The sequence below is a fragment of the Peromyscus californicus genome, unplaced genomic scaffold (genome assembly GCF_007827085.1).
Source record: "Peromyscus californicus insignis strain IS unplaced genomic scaffold, ASM782708v3 Scaffold_2__1_contigs__length_46816999, whole genome shotgun sequence".
Taxonomy (NCBI): Eukaryota; Metazoa; Chordata; class Mammalia; order Rodentia; family Cricetidae; genus Peromyscus; species Peromyscus californicus.
The window spans coordinates 13,338,664-13,356,759 of NW_026294540.1; the positions used below are offsets into that span (position 1 = coordinate 13,338,664).

At 49.1% G+C, this 18,096-nt stretch overlaps 1 protein-coding gene across 13 annotated transcripts in view; it reads right to left on the bottom strand.

The window, feature by feature from the left end:
- The window catches only part of Kdm2b (lysine demethylase 2B), a 125,286-nt gene that overhangs the window by 21,555 nt on the left and 85,635 nt on the right, over positions 1–18,096 (bottom strand). For 3 of the 13 annotated variants that reach the window (XM_052755362.1, XM_052755361.1, XM_052755360.1), the window contains exon 1: positions 9,204–9,395. The exons of the other annotated variants lie outside the window; for them this stretch is intronic. In XM_052755362.1, coding sequence (XP_052611322.1) covers positions 9,204–9,257 — 54 coding nt within the window. In that variant the 5' untranslated portion in view covers positions 9,258–9,395. Of the gene's footprint in view, positions 1–9,203; positions 9,396–18,096 lie in introns of those variants that run through there. 13 annotated transcript variants of the gene reach the window in all.

The following is an 18,096-nucleotide window of genomic DNA, read 5'->3' on the forward strand; positions in this document are numbered from 1 at the left end:
AGTCCAAAGTTATGTTAGGTTGGATGCCAAAGGCCAGCCAGGCCAGAGAGGCTTACCTTCCTTTACTTTTCAAAGCAGACTTGCATTTAAAAGCATACTTCCTAACTAGCAGAGACATCCTGGAAAATGACAGAGAACACCTTCAGAGAAATTGTTTCCTAGGACCTTGACTCTGCCCACTCTGTAAGTCTAGCTAGAGAGAAGCCTTGGCTATGGTTACCAGCTGGCATTTTAAACGGAAACCAACTAGGCCAGGCGTGGTGGCGCACACCTTTAATCCCAGCACTCAGGAGGCAGAGACAAGTGAGGCAGAGACTCTGTGAGTTCGAGGCCAGCCTGGTCTACAGAGCGAGTTCCAGGACAGCCAGGGCTGTTACACAGAGAAAGCTTGTCTCTAAAAACCAAAACCAAACCAAACCAACCAAATAAACAAAAACACACACACACACACACACACACACACACACACACACACACACACACACACACACTTTAAAGGGTTCTTTCCTCAGGACCAATTCTAAAAGCATCTCCCTTAAAAGAAATGTCTCACTATGCAGCCCTGGTAGGCCTCAAACTCTTAGAGATCCACCTGACTTTTCCTCGAGTGTTGGGATTAAAAGTCTTCCACCACGACCTGTAAAGGAAATGTTATAAAGGAGGTCCACTCATTCTTTGTCAATATTTAATGAGTATCTCCCAACGACCTGGTTCTATCTTCCAGAAAGTTCATGGGTAGAATCTCGCTAATCCCACATCTATGTGACACACATACACACAAATATTTTTTTTTTTAAATGATAAAGTTGGGCTGGAGAGATGGCTCAGCGGTTAAGAGCACTGGCTGCTCTTCCAGAGGTCCTGAGTTCAATTCCCAGCAACCACATGGTGGCTCACAACCATCTGTAATGAGATCTGGAGCCCTCTTCTGGCAACGCAGGCAGAACACAGTATACATAATAAATAAATCTTTAAAAAAAATGATAAAGTCACTGGGCGGTGGTGGCGCATGCCTTTAATCCTAGCACTCGGGAGGCAGAGCCAGGTGGATCTCTGTGAGTTCGAGGCTAGCCTGGACTACCAAGTGAGTTCCAGGAAAGGCGCAAAGCTACACAGAGAAACCGTCTCGAAAAACCAAAAAAAAAAAAAAAAAAAAAAAAAAAAAAAAAGATAAAGTCAAAGCTAAGGAGAGCTCAGCTGTGTGCTTAGCATACAGGAGAACCAAAGAGAATGAAAAGGAGAAGTAGGAAAAAATAACAATAAAGTGGAAGATTTTGGGCTCTGTAGTTTCCAAAGGTATTACAAAAGGACAGTCAACAATAAGGTATGGTGCTGGCACCGGGGCATACAGATTATGGGAAAGAACTGAGGGTCTAGAAATAAATTCCCTTTTTCAACCAAATGGTTTTCAACAAGGGTACCAAAAAATTCAATTGGGGAAATATTTTTTATTTCAACAAATAGTACTGAGAAAGGTGGAAATTCACATGCAAAGGAATGAAGACAGGACCCTACCTCACACTATATATAAAAGACAAGCCCCGCCGGGCGGTGGTGGTGCACGCCTTTAATCCCAGCACTCGGGAGGCAGAGCCAGGCGGATCTCTGTGAGTTCGAGGCCAGCCTGGGCTACCAAGTGAGTTCCAGGAAAAGGCGCAAAGCTACACAGAGAAACCCTGTCTCGAAAAACCAAAAAAATAAAAATTAAAAAAAAAAAAAAAAAAAAAAGACAAGCCCCAAATGGATCAGAACCCTAAGCAAGGAGTTAAAAGAGTGACAGGTGTGGGAAATGATTTTTTGGATATGACAACCAAAGCAAAAATATAAAATTAGACTTCCCCAAAAATTAAAGCTTTGGTGTTTAAAAAAAAAAAAACCGCCTCTAGAAAATATCTGCATATCATCTAAGCAGTAAAGGGCTAGGATACAGGAATAAAGAATTCTTTTTAAATTAAATTTAATTTACTATTTTTATTTATTTATATGTATACACTATTCTGGCTGCATGTGTCCCTGCAGGCCAGAAGAGGGCACCATTACAGATAGCTGTGAGCCACCATGTGGTTGCTGGGAATTGAACTCAGTACCTCTGGAAAAGCAGTCAGTGCTCTTAACCTCTGAGCCATCTCCAGGTCCCAGAATAAAGAATTCTTAACAACTCAATGATAAAAAGACAAACATGTTAACTTAAAATTGGGCAAAAGGAGAACTGGAGAGATGGCTCAGTGGTTAAGGGCACTGGCTGCTCTTTCAATTCTCTGTACCCACAATTGACTTAACCACCTGTAACTCTAGTTCCAGGGGCTCTGATGCCCTCTTCTGGCCTCTATGGGCACTACATGCATATGGTGAACAGACACGTGCAAGCAAAACACACATAAAAAATCTTTGTTTAAATGGACAAAGGATTTTTTTTAAAGATTTATTTATTTATTATGTATACAGTGTTCTGCCTGCATGTATCCTTGCAGGCCAGAAGAGGGCATCATATCTCATAAGGATGGTTGTGAGCCACCATGCGGTTGATGGGAATTGAACTCAGGACCTCTGGAAGAACAGCCAGTACTCTAACTGCTGAGCCCTCTCTCCAGCCCAAGGACAAAGGATTTTTAATAGCTATCTCTTAAAAAAATATAAGACACACAAATGGCCAACAAACAAGGACAAGATGCTCAGCATTGCTAGCATCAAGAGTCTGCCATGTACACTGGGGATTCATTCATTAACCCCCTCATTCACAAAGTCACCCACTCATCCACCCACCCAAGTGTTTTCTGGCTGTAAATTATGAACCAGATTCAATGCTAAATTCTAGGACTACTGAGATGAGTAAGCTGTGTAGCCTACTCGTAAAGACATTACAGTCTGGAAGGAGAAAGACAGAAACCACATAAATGTAACATGATGATGTTACAAGCTAACTCTGAAGTGCTAGTCACTTTTTAATATAGCTCTATCAATGGCTTGTGAGGTAGGAATTATTATGTCCATTTACAAATATGCAAACTTCAGACAGTGAAGTTAATAACCTGCCCAATGTCACATTGCTGATAGATGAGAAAACTAAGTTATGAGTCTAGGTATCAGCTCTACAGCCTGGACTCTGGTACGCAAACCCAGAAGAGTTTCCTCAAATGCTGGGAAAGGCAGGTTGGAAAGGCCAACCCAGACCACATCAGATGTGATTCCATGGGCAATAGAGGGGGAAGAGGACTATATAGGACAGTGGTGAGGGTGGGCTTAGGGAGTAGACCGTTTAGGCAGAAAGAAGAATAAAACTGAGATGTGAAAGTCCATGACACATTCAAGAACTACAAACAGCTCAGTACAACTTCTGGAAAAGAGCCCCGAGGTAGAAGGAACCCATCTGCAGGACCTCCTAGGCCACGTTAGGGAAACACACCCTGCATGTACAGGACTTCACACTCGGGAGCAGCAGGACTATGTACTGGCAATAGTATGGGGAATAGAGATTTCACGGGCAGCGAGCAAGACAAAATACAGAGATCAGCTAAAAATTATGAGGGTATGAGCAAAAGCAACACACGATGCCAGCAAGGGGCAACTCAGAGCCCTGGTAAAGGGCAGAACATAAGAGGGCAGACAGGATGAATCTCTGTCTAGCTTGAGCAACAGGCAGAGCAAGGGAGCCTAGGAGGTGGAGGAAACAACGAGGTTGTAAGGAACGATCTGCAGAACCTAGGGAGCAAAGCAAAGATACACATCGGGATCAACATTGCGTTAGGTGAACCCAGGTAAGACTGATCCCTTCAGGAAGGCCAGGACAGCAGGAAAAGCAGCAGAAAGCTGCTCTCATCAAGAGCCCCCAAGTCTCAAGAAAGGAATGGCTATGAGTTTCTACAGTGGAGAGATGGCTCAGCGGCTAAAAGCAGTGGCTGCTCTTCCAGAGGACCTGGATTCAATTCCCAGCACCCACATCGCAGTTCACAACTGTCTGTAACTCAGGGCACCTGACACCCTCATAAAGGCATACATGTAGGCAAACACCAATGCACATAAATAAGAAATCTGCCGGGCGGTGGTGGCACACACCTTTAATCCCAGCACTCGGGAGGCAGAGGCAGGCGGATCTCTGAATTTGAGGCCAGCCTGGTCTAGAGTGAGTTCCAGGACAGCCAGGGTTACATGGAGAAGAGGGGTGGGGGGAAGGTAGACAAGTGAGGAAACATAATGAAATGTAGCTAAATGTTTCCACAATTAAGACAGTTTTACAGGTCTGGTGGCGCATAGCTACTTGGAGGCTGAGGTAGGGAGAGCAAAAGTTCAAGGCCTGTCTGGGCTAGAGTGAGAAACTGAGTGAGGCTGTCTCAAAATAAAAGGAAAACAGTAATAAAGAAAAATGACATCAAAACAGAGGAAGTGGGCAAGGCAGCTTAGTGGCTGAGGACGCCTGCCACGATGCCCGATATCGTGTGTTTGATCCCGAGAGGACCCACCCCCACAGGTGGTCCTCTGACCTCAAACATGCAAGCACATCCACACACATGTGGACACACAGAACAAATGTAATTTTAAAAGGGAAGACTGGGCAGCTCAACAGTAGAGAACCTGCCCACTAAATTCAAGGATCTGAGTTTAATTCCCAAAGCTGAGGGTAGTGGGGCAGGTCTATGTTTCCCATCAATCTACCACAAAGAATACCACTACCGTTTATCCCGGTGTTTTCTTCTTCTTCTTCTTCTTCTTCTTCTTCTTCTTCTTCTTTAACATACTAATATTGTATCCTGCTGCACAACACAGCCAAGCTGACATCAAGAGCCATGCCTACCCTCAAATTTCTCAAGCATAATGGACATGCCATACATAAAAAAATTAGATATCACCAGTGTTGTGGGCCTTGCAGGCTACAGGGAAGGCTCTCGGTTTGTTTATACTGGGGGTAAGAAGGAAGAGGATAAAGAACATCCAAAGAATGAAGGGACCGCTGGAGAACCTGACGACTTTTCTTCTGGAAAAATACACACAACCACCAAGTTGCCAAATTTGCCCATACATCTTCAGATAGGTTCAGGGACCTGCCCTGCAATTTCACTACTGAGCTGGGTGTGGTGTAGTAGCCGACCCCTGTCATTTAAACATTTGGGAGGTGAACAGAGAGTAACCTCAAGGTCATTCCTGGCTACCAGTGGAGCTGGAGGCCAAGAAAGAAAGAAAAGGAGAAAAATACAGGAGGAGGGGCAGAGAGAGGAGGGGAAAAACAAAAAAGAAAGACTGATATGTTTCACTATTTAAGGGCGAGCAGGATGACTGAGTGAGTGAAGGTGCTTGCTAAGCCTAGTGACCCGATCCCTTACCTGGGATTGCCCCCCAGGACCCACATGGTAGAAGGAGAAGACCAATTCCCACAGGTTGTCCTTGGAACTCTACACACACACACACACACACACACACACACACACACACACACACACACACTCACTCTCTCTAAACAAATTTTTAAAAAATTTCAGTTTAAGAAACTATTATGCCAGGTTTACTGGCATAATTCCATTATTCAGGAGGCTGAGGCAGGTGGGTCTCTGTGAGTTCAAGGCCAGTCAGGTCTACAGAGTTAGTTCCAGGACAGCCGGAGCTGTTATAGAGAAACTCTGTCTTGAAAAACCAAAACCAAGGGCTGGAGAGATGGCTCAGAGGCTAAGAGCACTGGCTGCTCTTCCAGAGGTCCCGAGTTCAATTCCCAGCACCCACATGGTGGCTCACAACCATCTGTAATGAGATCTGGCTCCCTCTTCTGGCGTGCAGGGACACATGCAAACAGAACACTGTATACGTAATAAATAAATGAATCTTAAAACAAAACAAAAAAACCACGAAACTTCCAAAAAAAAGAAAAAGAAAAACCAAACCAAACAAGGAAACAAACAAACAAAAACCCTTTAAATCAAACCAAAGCAAACCACCACCACAGAACAAAAACAACCTACACAGTACAATGGGTGACAGAGCAACAATCACTACATACATTTCTGAGAGTTTTGCTCTCACTGGGATGAAAAATAAAAACTATTACCATTTCCAGGACCAAAATAATAGCCCAAGACAGAATAAAAACTAAGAACTTTTTTTTTTTTTTTTTTTTTTTATTAGAGACGGGGTTTCTCTGTGAAACAGCCCTGGCTGTCCTGGATCTCGCTCTGTAGACCAGGCTGACCTCGAACTCACAGAGATCCGCCTGGCTCTGCCTCCTGAGTGCTGGGCTTAAAGGCGTGCGCCACCACTGCCCGGCCCTGACAACTGTCCGTTAAGGGGCACTTCCTCAGAGTGGAAAGCAGATCTGTGGAGTTCCTGACACATTCTGTATGGGAGACACAGCATGGCACACAACAGCAGAGACCACGCCAAGGCTCTCCTGATGAAGCTGCTCTCTGGCCATCCCTTCCTGACAGTCCACAGGCTGTGACACTTAGGGGAACGTGGATGGCTGGTGAAGGATGTCAGACAGACATGTTAACAGGTGGGTGAGTCAGCCTAGTACAGGCCCGGGCGGCAGCGGCGGCGGCGGCAGCGCACGCCTTTAATCCCAGCACTCAGGGGGCAGAGGCAGGCGGATTGCTGTGAGTTCGAGGTCAGCCTTACAGAGGTAGTTCCAGGACAGCCAGGGTTACAAAAAAAACCAAAGGAAAAGGAACGGGGTGGGGGAGCAAAAACAAAGCCCCTACTGCCCAGGCCTGGATGACAGTCTGGGGGCAAGCAGAGATTTTCGTGGGATAACCAGAACTCTGTCTGACAAGGGCTGTGGCGGCTCTCTTTCCAATTCGATCACTGGAACAACTGCTTCCCAACAAGGCCTCTCTGGGGGGGGGGGGCATCTTCCATTTGCAGGTAGCCAAATATCCAGGATATCTATACGTCAGGACTCCAGCACCCTCCTCATGAAGGGCCTTTTCTTTTGGTGCCGAAGACATCCAGCTAGAAGGATAAGGTGCAGGGAAGGAGAACTCAGAAGAGCTGGGGCCTGGTGCTGGCAAGCTTACGAGTCCTAGATGGTTCGGGGTCCTTAGCACAATCTACTCTTCTGGGCTACAAAGAATCCCAGGTCGGAGAAAACTGGTGAAAAAGTGGGGTGGTAGGGGAGGCAAAGTGCACTGAGCCTCAGCCTAAAGCGTCTGCAGGATGCAAAGTACCTGAGCTGCCACCAGCTCTGCAGGGACTGAGAAGACCCGCTGTTCAAAGCCTAGGCTCAGAATGCTGTCTGCCTAGTAAACATGAATGGGGGGAAATCTTTAGAGTGTAAATGAAAACCTGGCGAGGATTTCTCTTGCTAACTGCTCCAGAAGTGCTATTCCCAGTCTGGCCCATGCAAAGAGGAAAATCGATCTGGGTGTAAGACTAGGTCCTCGGGGTTGGGGATTTAGCTCAGTGGTAGAGCGCTTGCCTAGCAAGCGCAAAGCCCTGGGTTCGATCCTCAGCTCAGAAAAACAAACAAACAAACAAAAAAAACAAAAAACGACTAGGCCCCTAGGCCCTCTTCCTGACAGCAGTCTCCCTCAGAAAGAGCAGTACCTGGAAATGTGCTCTAGAGCCCAGAGAGAGGCTGGGTGTGGTGACTCACACCTGCACTCTCAGCACTTGGGGGAGACTGAGGCAGGAAGATTGCTGCCAAGTGAGAGGCCACCCTGGCTATGTAAAGAGTACTGCAATAATTAACAGCAAGACACTGTCTCAGGAACCGAAACAAACAAAAACCAGCTCAGAGATAGGCTTATCCTGTCAAAGACGTTGGACCACAGGATGTAATCAAATTGGAGGAAGAGGTAAGAGGAACCTCAGCCCAGATGGACCAAAGCCTACAGGACACTACTGCATACGAAGATCTTCTTTTGCCATGGTAACGGTAAACTGTTGGCAGGGTTAGGCAGACCTAAACTGAACCGGAGTGGAGGCATGAACTCTGTAACAAGAACTTGAGAGCCGTTCACACACACAGGGAGAGCAAGCTACCTGAGGCACAGACCTTCCAAACCAAACCCTCCCTGGGCTCATCCAACCAAAAAACTTGGGAGACTCATTAACACTCGGAGGGTGGGCATGCCTACAACCGGGCAGCAGAACCAAGGAACCACAACACCGGACGAATGAACCCTGCCTCTGCTGAATAAAACTACAGAACAAGACGCACAACACGACAAGTGGAGCCTTTTCTACTTTACTTCCTCAGTGACGCCTAAGGGTGTGTGTGTGTGTGTGTTGGGGGGGTGGGGGGGTGGGGAGCTCCGATATTTTCGCTTGAACATCTTTATTCCACCAAGGAAATGCAAGGAGCGTTATACACAAGCATCTCGTGCACGCAGGCCGTCCCAAGCCCACATGATAAGGTGACCCATCCCCGTCCTAATTCCGGGGACAGGTCTACCTGGCCGGCCTGGCTGACTGTGCAAACGCTATTTCGCACGCTGGGCTGGGGTTAGAAGCAGCAGCCCCTCAACTTTCTTCCCGGGTGTGCCAAACACGAACCTGGGGGGCGGGGGGGGGCGCAGATCTTCGCGGTAAACACACCCAGAGCTTTGTTGTACACGCAGGATTCTCTCCCCCCACTCTCCGATCCCCCCCCACACACACACACACTGCTCGCTCCGCTCGCCCAAGAGGTGCTGGCTCTCCCGGCCGCCGCCGCCGAGGCCGAGGGCTCTCCGCCCGGGTTCCGGATGGCCCGCGCGCCTGCCGCGGCTCGCACCCCTTCCTGTCTCGGCTGCCCACGGCGGGCGAGCGCGCGGCGCCCAGACAAAAGCTCGGGCCGCCGGCCCACGGGCCGCGGGCGTCCTCCAGCCCGGAGGACGACGGTCCCGGTGCAACTTTGCCCGGCGGGGAGGCGAGGAGGCGCCGGCGCCGCGGGGGGCTCCCCCGCGGGGCCCCGCAAGCCGCGCGCGCGTGGGCCGCGGGGCTTGCCGAGCCGAGGAGGGCGCGGCGCGCCCCGCAACTCACCCGCGGGGGCCCCGGGCCCGCGCCACCCGACGGCCAGGCCCGCAGGCCCACATTGTCCGCGGCGCCCGCGTCCCCGCCGCACACGCCCCCTGCCCCGCGGGCCGCCCTCCCCCCCCCGGGCCCGCCGCCGCCGCCGCCGCCGCCAAACTTTCTCCTCGGCGCGGGCGGCGTCGCGGCCGCCTCGTCAGGCAGGGCAGGAGCTCGCCGGGTCGTGCCGCCGCGGGTCCCTCCTCCCTCAGCCCCACCCCGGGGCCGCCGACCTGGTCGGGCTCCGATTCATAGTCGTCGTCCTCGGCGCTCACGGACATGGCCATGGCTCATGGTGGGCCCAGGCTCGCGCGCGCTGACATGGCTGGAGCGCCGCCGCCGCCGCCCGCAGGGAGCAGGCTCGGCTCGCCCTGGCTAGCGCTCGGGCTCCCGCGCGGCGAGGAGGGAGCCACAGCCGCCGCCGCCGCCGCCGCCGCCGCCGCCGCCGCCGCCGCCGCGCGCCTCGCACGCCCGCGCGGGAGGGGGCGGGGCGGGGCCGGCGCCTCATGCATATGCATGAGGCCGAGCCAGGAAGGGGCTGGCCCCCCGGGCGGGCGGGCCAATGGCGGGGCCGCGGCGATCGGCCCGCACACAAAGGGAGCCGGGCCTGCGGTGACACCGGGGCGGGCCCCCGCGGAGGGGTTTGCCGCGGGGCGCGTAGCGCCGGGGGGGACTCGGGCGGCGTGGGGGCGTGCCCAGCGGCCCCGCCCGGCCCCGGTCCAGTGCGCTGCGGGGAAGCACATAGGTGGCTCGCACGGCGCCGCCGCCGCCACCACCGCCGCCGCCGCTGCCACAGGAAATGGCCCTGGGGTGGGGTCTTTTGTGTGGTCCGTAAGGGGTGTCTCGGGAGTTCCCGGGTGCACCGGGCCACCGGGGAGGCCCGCCCTACGTGCGATGCCAGGCACGGGTTCTCGGATCTCTGGCAGCGGGATCTGCTTGCGCTCTCGGGAGATCGGGGATCTGATGCCAGCCAGTCCCAGAGGGCCCCCTACCCAGAGCCTGCAGGCCTGTCGGCCTCGGCGAGAGCTGGGCCAGGTCCCCCGGGGCGCTGGACCCAGTGGCTAATCCTCCCTGCTCTCCCGTTTGCCTTTGCAGGTGGAAAGCCAGCGTCCAATCTGAGGTGGTGCAGGCAGGCTCCAGACGCTGGACTACGAGCTGTCCGAGAGAATGCCCCAGATTCGGCCCTGAGGTGGGCTCCCCACCCTCTTCGAGGGAACTACCGCTCTCTTAAGTGCCCAGGAGCTGACCTCAGAGAGGTTACAGGTGTTAACTGCAGTCAAGAGCTCAGCAATCCTAGGAGATTGGCCAGGAAGGTGTAGGCATCTGGATTCTTCCACAGTGAAGAATTCTTACCGTTTCAGTCCAGAAACAGTCCAACGCGGCAGAAAATATCGTTGCTAGAAATCCGGACTGACCTTCATTCCAACAGAAAGTCTACCGGCATTTATGTCAACAACCCTTCCCCTGAAAGATCAGTTCGTGACTTCTGGCCCAGATGACCAATGCTATCACAGGCGGCAAAATTACTGGAACACGAACCACCGCGGAGGATAGCTTAGCCGGACAGTTTGGAGCACAGACCACACATCCATCCAAGATGGCACTACGGACATCCATACCTGCTGCTGCTCCATCTATAAAATGGGAAGGACTTACTGTGAGGCTTTCTCAAAACCGCTGCCAAGTCAGATGACCAACTTGTGAGCATCCAACTGTTCACTCCCATCTAGGCCAGGACCTCCACAGTGGGTACAGGAGGGACTGGCCAGTGTGTGATGGCCTGGGCTTGCCATGAAGGCAGGATGTGTGGTGGAGACCTTATAAATGAACACTCAGGAGGCTTCTAGCGGAGCAGTCAGGAATAAATAAATGGGATGTCAGTTTTACTGAGTGGATTTTAAGAGTCTCTGAAACGTATACACCCAACCGACACCATAGAAAGACTCCCAGCCAACTTCTCTTTCCTGAACACATCTTTGCTGAATATCCTTCTTCCATTCTGTAGTTTTCACAGTCCAGTCAAGGGCATACAAAAAAAAAAAAAAGTGACCCCCTACACACTTCCCTCCACCCACAAAGCTGCTCCTCCACCCAGGAAGAAACCAGGTAAAGAAATTAGGAGCAGGGGTTTGGGGAAGGATGCTAATGATGGGTCTGGGTGCAGCGTAGTGGTAGATTGTGCTTGTCCAGGATGCACAGGCCCAATCTTTCCTGCCCAGAAGAAGAAGAAAATGCTTCTCTTTCTCTGTCCATGAACAAACCCACAAGGTCAGAGACATCCAAACAGCATAATACACCAGTTATAGTAGGAAGTAGGATTTTCCCCTCTCCTCACAGGTCTCTGTTAAGAATGCCGAGCACAAGTCTACTTAATAGAACTGTCTTCGGGTTGATTTCCTGTGAGGACTCTCAGAAAGACCACTTTTTTTATTTCAATAAGCAGAATGGCCCGGTTCTCTTATCATGGCTCACCAAAGAGAAGGGAAAGAGCTGCCACTCCGAGCTGCAGGGAACCACCAAAATCACTCATCACACCAGCTCAGAGCTGGAAGGGGGGTCCATGGCCATCAAATGAGAGAGTTAAAGAACCGTTATCTACCATCGCCCAGAGAAAGTCCCCACTGCAAGCGCCGCGCTGAGCACGCCAAGGAAGAGCACGATCTCGTTTAAGGTCACAGAACAGGCACGCTTTACTGGCCCACGCAACGTGCGCCACTTGGGAGATGAAGAAGCTGAGGTGAGATCCTGCTAGGAAGCGAAAGGATCCCATTTTGATCCTGGCTTAAAGAACAGGATGTAAAAACCCTCAACCAACTGGCTCTTCGCGTGGCCAGTTTGGGTGGTGCATATCTTCCAGTTTAACACTCAAGAGGTAGAGGCAGGAGGATCTCTGTGAATTTGAGGCCAGCCTGGCCTTACAATGGAGTTCCAGGCCACCCAGGACTACACAGTGAGGCCCTGTCTCCAACACAAACAAACAAAAGGACTGGTTTGTCACCATCCAACTGACATGCTGACTGAAGCAAAGAGGGGAAAAATCCTCTTACTAGAGTTTTGTTTTGTTTTGAGATGGAGTCTTTTTTTAATTTAATTTTATTTTTTTTATGTGACCTTGGCTTGCATAAGCACTTGCAATGGAACCCAGGCTGGTCTCAAACACTCAACAATCCTGCTGCCTCAGCCTCTGAAGTTCAAGAATTCCAGGTGTCCATCAACACAACCCAATCCCGCTAGATTTTTATAAATTGTGAATTCTTGGTTTAAATGCAATACCAAAGAGGGCAGGTGTAGTTAGAAAGCTGGCCCAGTAAATCCTGTGCTGGGTTATCGTCTAAACATAAGAAGGTACCTGCCAGCCACAATCCACAATCCAAAAGCCTCATAGGGGATCCTCTCCTGGATCAAGGGGCTTCTTTTCTCTCTCTCTCAACCAAATTTCCTTTCGCTAACTGGTACAATTAACCAACATCTGTTTTGTGCTGGAAGGGTTCCAGACTGTACAAAAGGAGACACCATGACATCCTTACCCAGCACAATTGACACCTTAAATTGCATTGCTTCCACTGAGCTTTGGCTGGTCCTTACTTGACCCGGGTCACGTCGGGAGTGACCCTGAAGAACTGAACACTCTCCCTGCTCCTCATAGCCAGATCTTCCTTCTGTTCCTAGAAAGTTCTCGAGGCTGATGCCGCCCAGGCAGACGGTGCTTGCCCTGAGCCAACAGGAGACAGAGTTTTCACCTTGTGATGAGTAAATAAAAAAATAATAAAAACAAAAACAAAAACACCCAATGCCAAGTCCTCCCTGGTCACAGGGGCCACCCACTTTCTCTCTTTGTCTCTGGTTGTCACTGGATATTCTATCGGTACCTACTGGAGCTTGACACTTCAGGAATGGCCCCTGGTTCTGCCCAGACTTAGCCTCATCCCAGGGTGGGAAAAAGGCAAAGTGCTCCGTGAAAACATAAGAAGAAACACATCAAAAGGGGAGTTGGCCATATGTGAACAGCAATATACCCCCGACCTAGCATACAATGCACAAGCAGGACCTGCCCATCTAAGATTTATACTGTTCTTTATAAAGCAAGCTGCGGAAAGGTGTGTGCAGAATGTATCGTTTAAATTGAGCTTGGTGGTATACGCCTAGAATCCCAGCCACTTGGGAGGCTGAGGCAGGAAGATGACAAATTCAAGGTCAGCCTTGGCTACACAGTTCAAGGAAAACCTGAGCAAATTAGCAAGAGCTTGTATCAGATTTAAAGGCATAGGTCAACTGGGCATGGTAGATCATGAAGGAGCTGTACCCCGGCCCCTCCAGGTTTATGCCTTACCATCTACTCCCAAGGCTATATACAAAAGTCTTATCATCTCTTTTTATACAGTCTTAAGGCTCAATGAATTGCTTATAGTAAAACTTCAATTAATATTTATGGGTTTGTTTAATAATGAATTAAAGGAGTGAACAGTGAAAATAATAATAATAATAATGCAGAGTGCTCTCTCTTTTGTTATATGGTTATTATTCCCCCAATAGAAACCAGGGTTCTCACTCCTGCTAATCAAGTATTCAACCACTCACCATACTCCGAGCCCTGATGCCCATTCTGAACCATCACCCTCAACTTGCCCACTTCTAGAAATGGGCAGAGGGAAGTCAGACTGGGAATGTATCCACCTTTCACCAGGACTCTGGGTACCGCTAAGGAGGAGGTCCTCCCCAGTGTAAGGCCCCCTTCTTTGTGTCCATATCCCAAAGGCCATGGATAAAGCTTAGGAACATTTTCCACAGACCCAGTACAGGAAAAGAGTACAGAGTCTTCGAGAGCCAGTTGTAATGAGTCGCTGGTACTCCCCGGAGCCAATGCACAGCATCTGTGAACATGCCTGTTAGAACAATCAGAAACGGCAGAGCTTGTCCACAAAGGGTCATCCCAATCCAAGGTGTCATTTATGCTTAGCAACAATAAAGAATGCACGCTTCAGTTATTTTCCTGCTTTTTTACCATTTGCCTCTCTCCAATAATCCTTGCCTCGCTAAATGGTAAAAGCAAAATGTCTTGCTATGTTGCCTGGGCTGGCCCCCCAAACTAATGATCCTTTTGCCTCAGCTATCCCAGTACCAGGATTACAGGCTTGTACCACCATGCCGCCCTAGCAAAAGGTATTTTGGCGAGACATTCTTAACATATAAGGGAAATAAAAGGCATTTGTGAATCTTGTCACATGCCAAGTTGGGAGTCGAGAATTACCTGGTAAAACAGGTTAGAAGAGCATCATTTTGACAAATCAAGGCTGCAGTAATTTCAGTTAAAGAAATTACTAATACTACTTAATTACTTGTTACCCCCTCAAGACACATTCCACAGCATCGAAAAACCACATATATTTATCATCTGGGTACTCTCAATAGACTGAGCTTTCTGTTAAATGGAGGTTCCTTTCCTACTTTAAATAAAATAAACCCATAAATATTTACATGCACTGGAAGATTGTGGAGACTATGTACAAGATGTTTAAAAAAATAACTAATTTAGCCGGCAGAGTTAGCACACACCTTTAGTCCCAGCACTTGGGAGGCAGAGCCAGGCAGATCTCTGTGAGTTCGAGGCCAGCCTGGTCTACAGAATGAGCTCCAGGACAGGCACCAAAACTACACAGAGAAACCCTGTCTTGAAAAAACAAAACAAACAAACAAAAGAACTAATTTAACAGCTGACTGGTACTGACCTAAACCCATCATCTATCCCAATTCAAAAACTGGTCCTGACTTTAAAAGTCACTTTTGGGGGCTGGAAAGATGGCTTAGTGGTTAAGGGAACTGGCTGTTCTTTTTACTTTATTTTATTTTTATTTTTATTTTTCCCATAGGTAAAAGCAAACAGCCTTTATTCTCTTCAAGCTCCAGGGCTTGATCTCTCCGCCTGACACAGCGGTGAGAGCAGAGAGCCCTGAGCCCAGGTGGGGTAGAGTTTTTATCATAGCAGTGGTTGGGTTGAGGGGATTTCCAGGGTTCAGGACCCTGATTGGCTGACAATTGTCTAGAGATATCTGTAAAAAAAAATAGGTATGTGCTAGACTCAGGAACTCTGGCCAGCTTATCTAATGGTTGGAATGTCTGGGATGTCAGGTACTTCCCCTTAGATGGAGGCCCTCCCTGGGTGGGGTCAGCTTATGGCTTTTTTTTTTTTTTTTCCGAGACAGGGTTTCTCTGTGTAGCTTTGAGCCTTTCCTGGAACTCACTTGGTAGCCCAGGCTGGCCTCGAACTCACAGAGATCTACCTGGCTCTGCCTCCCCAGTGCTGGAATTAAAGGTGTGCGCCCCCGCCACCACCGCCACCACCACCCCCCCCCCCCCATACCCCAGCAAGTTTATGGCTTTTCTTGCCAGTAAGCCTGTCACAGAAGCTGTGTCTGGACCTCTAAGCCTGTTATGACAGCTGTGTGGTCAAGCTGTTTTGAGGTCCCTCTTACATCATCATGTTAAAAAAACGCAATCTTTCCAGCCATCCTAGAATGTACTTTACACGGCTCATTCCCACCTGAGCCATTAAGCCTTCCTTCCAAAAGGCCAGGGAACTGGCTATTCTTACAGAAGACACAGGTTCAGTGCCTAGCACCCACATGGCATCTCCCAAAAAACATCTGTAACTCCAGTTCCAGGGGATCCAATGCTCCTCTTTTGGCCTCCACAGGCATGGGGCATGCACACTGTACACCAAGACACAGGCAGGAAAAACACTCACACACATGAAATGAAATAAATCTTTTTTGTTTTGTTTTGTTTTTGTTTTTTTGAGACAGGGTTTCTCTGTGTAGCTTTGGAGCCTATCCTGGAACTCACTTTTGTAGCCCTGGCTGTCCTGGAACTCACTCTGTAGACCAGGCTGGCCTCCAAGGCACAGAGATCCACCCACCTGCCTCTGCCTCCCCAGTGCTGGGATTAAAGGCGTGGTCCTTTTTTTTTTTTTCAAGACAGGGTTTCTTTGTGTAGCTTTGTGCCTTTCCTGGATCTCGCTCTGTAGAGGAGGCTGGCCTTGAACTCACAGAGATCCGCCTGGCTCTGCCTCCCAAGTGCTGGGATTAAAGTCATGTGCCATCACCGACCAGCGCCCTTTTTTTTTTTTTTTTTAAATTACTTTCCTTCCTTTTGGAAACAAGGTTTCACTCTGTAGCTCAGCTTGCCCTGGAACCTACTACTTAGTTCAGGCTGAACTTAGACTTGTCTTCTAAATTTTTGTTACATTTTACTAGTATGTGTGTGTGTGTGTGTGGGGGGGGTCACGAACCTTCAACAGTGCCCACCTGGAGGAGGTAAGAGGACAGACTGTGGGGGAGATTCTTCCACCGCAGGGAGCTGGAGTTCAGGGATCAAATTCAGGCGCAGGCTCGAAGGCAGGTACCGCAGCCTTTTTTTTTTTTTTTTTTTGCTTTGTTTTTGGTTTTTGGAGGCAGGGTTTCTCTGTGTAGCACGAGCTGGCCTTCAACTCAGAGACCCGCCTGCCTCTGCCTCCTGAGTGCTGGGATTAAAGGCGTGCGCCACCACCGCCTGGTCCTGCCCCTCCTTTTAAGGGATCACGCTGTAACGCTTAATACTTCAAAGCTAATTGGTGGAACAAATTTCCACTACACTTCCCCTTTCTGTCTAAACAAGAAGGTTCTAAATGTAATATAAAACTATAGGGGCTGGAGAGATGGCTCAGTGGTTAAGAGCACTGACTGCTCTTCCAGAGGTCCTGAGTTCAATTCCCAGCATCCACATGGTGGCTCACAACCACCTGTACTGACATCTGGTGCCCTCTTCTGGTCTGCAAGGACATATGCAGACAGAACACTGTATACTTAATAAATAAAAATAAATCTTAAAAAGAAAAAAAGCTCTTTAAAAAAAAGTATTATATTTATGGGGTTAGGGATTTAGCTCAGGGGTAGAGCACTTGCCTAGCAAGCGCAAGGCCATGGGTTCGGTCCTCAGATCTGAAGGGGGGAAAAAAAAACCAAGAAAACTATATACAATAAGAATGATTTCCAGGAGAAAGCAAGGGTAATAACGTAAACAAAAATGGAACTACAACCAACAAGAACAACATCAAGCAAGAAACGCATACTAGATGTTCAGAATATAGGTGGATGGCAAAATACAGATTGCTCCAACAGCTGTCCCATCCTGAAGACTCTAACTCTAGTACCCGATATGTTCTTGGCTCAGCTACAAGAGGAATACAACTGCAACCATCTAGTCTTTTTTTTTTTTTAAAGCTTATGAGACAGGGTTGCCCAGCAATCCTCCTGCCTCAGCCTCCCACATGGGAGATTACAGGTATGTGAGCCACCCAAGTATTTTAAAAAGTGGCCGAACCCGTAGACAGAGATGTAAAGAGAGGTGCAGAAACGAATCTCCTTTTGCAAACCAGAACTGCTGTTTAGCGTGAGTTCCCCCCCGCCTTCCAGTGGAGTTTTGATCAGTAAGACAGAATATAATATTCATGATAATTCAAAGTGATGATGGTAATGATAATGGGCTTATTCTAAGAATAAAGAGTTGATCATGTAAGAGGAGAGAGAAAGAGATAGAGAGAGATAGAGATAGAGAGAGAGAGAGAGAGAGAAGAGGAGGAGGAGGAGGAGAAAATTGGCATTACAACTTTATTTCTTTATTGTGCATGTAGGTAAAAGCATGCCATGGTGTGGAGATAAGAAGACAATGTGTGCCGGGCGGTAGTGGCGCACGCCTTTAATCCCAGCACTCGTGAGGCAGAGCCAGGCGGATCTCTGTGAGTTTGAGGCCAGCCTGGGCTACCAAGTGAGTTCCAGGAAAGGCGCAAAGCTACACAGAGAAACCCTGTCTCGAAAAACCAAAAAAAAGACAATGTGTGGAATCAGGACCCTCCATCTACTATACAGGTCTCACAGAGGAAACTCAAGGTGTCAAGCTTGGCAGAAGATGCCTTTATCTACTGAACCACATGTCAGCTCACAACTGCCTTTAACTCCAGTCCCAGGGGATCGGATGCCTCCTTCTGACCTCCTCAGGTGCCCAGGCAAGGAACACCGTGCACATGATGCACACAGACAAAACGCTCGTACACATAAAATAAAAAATATCCTTAAAAAACTATTGTGGTAAAAG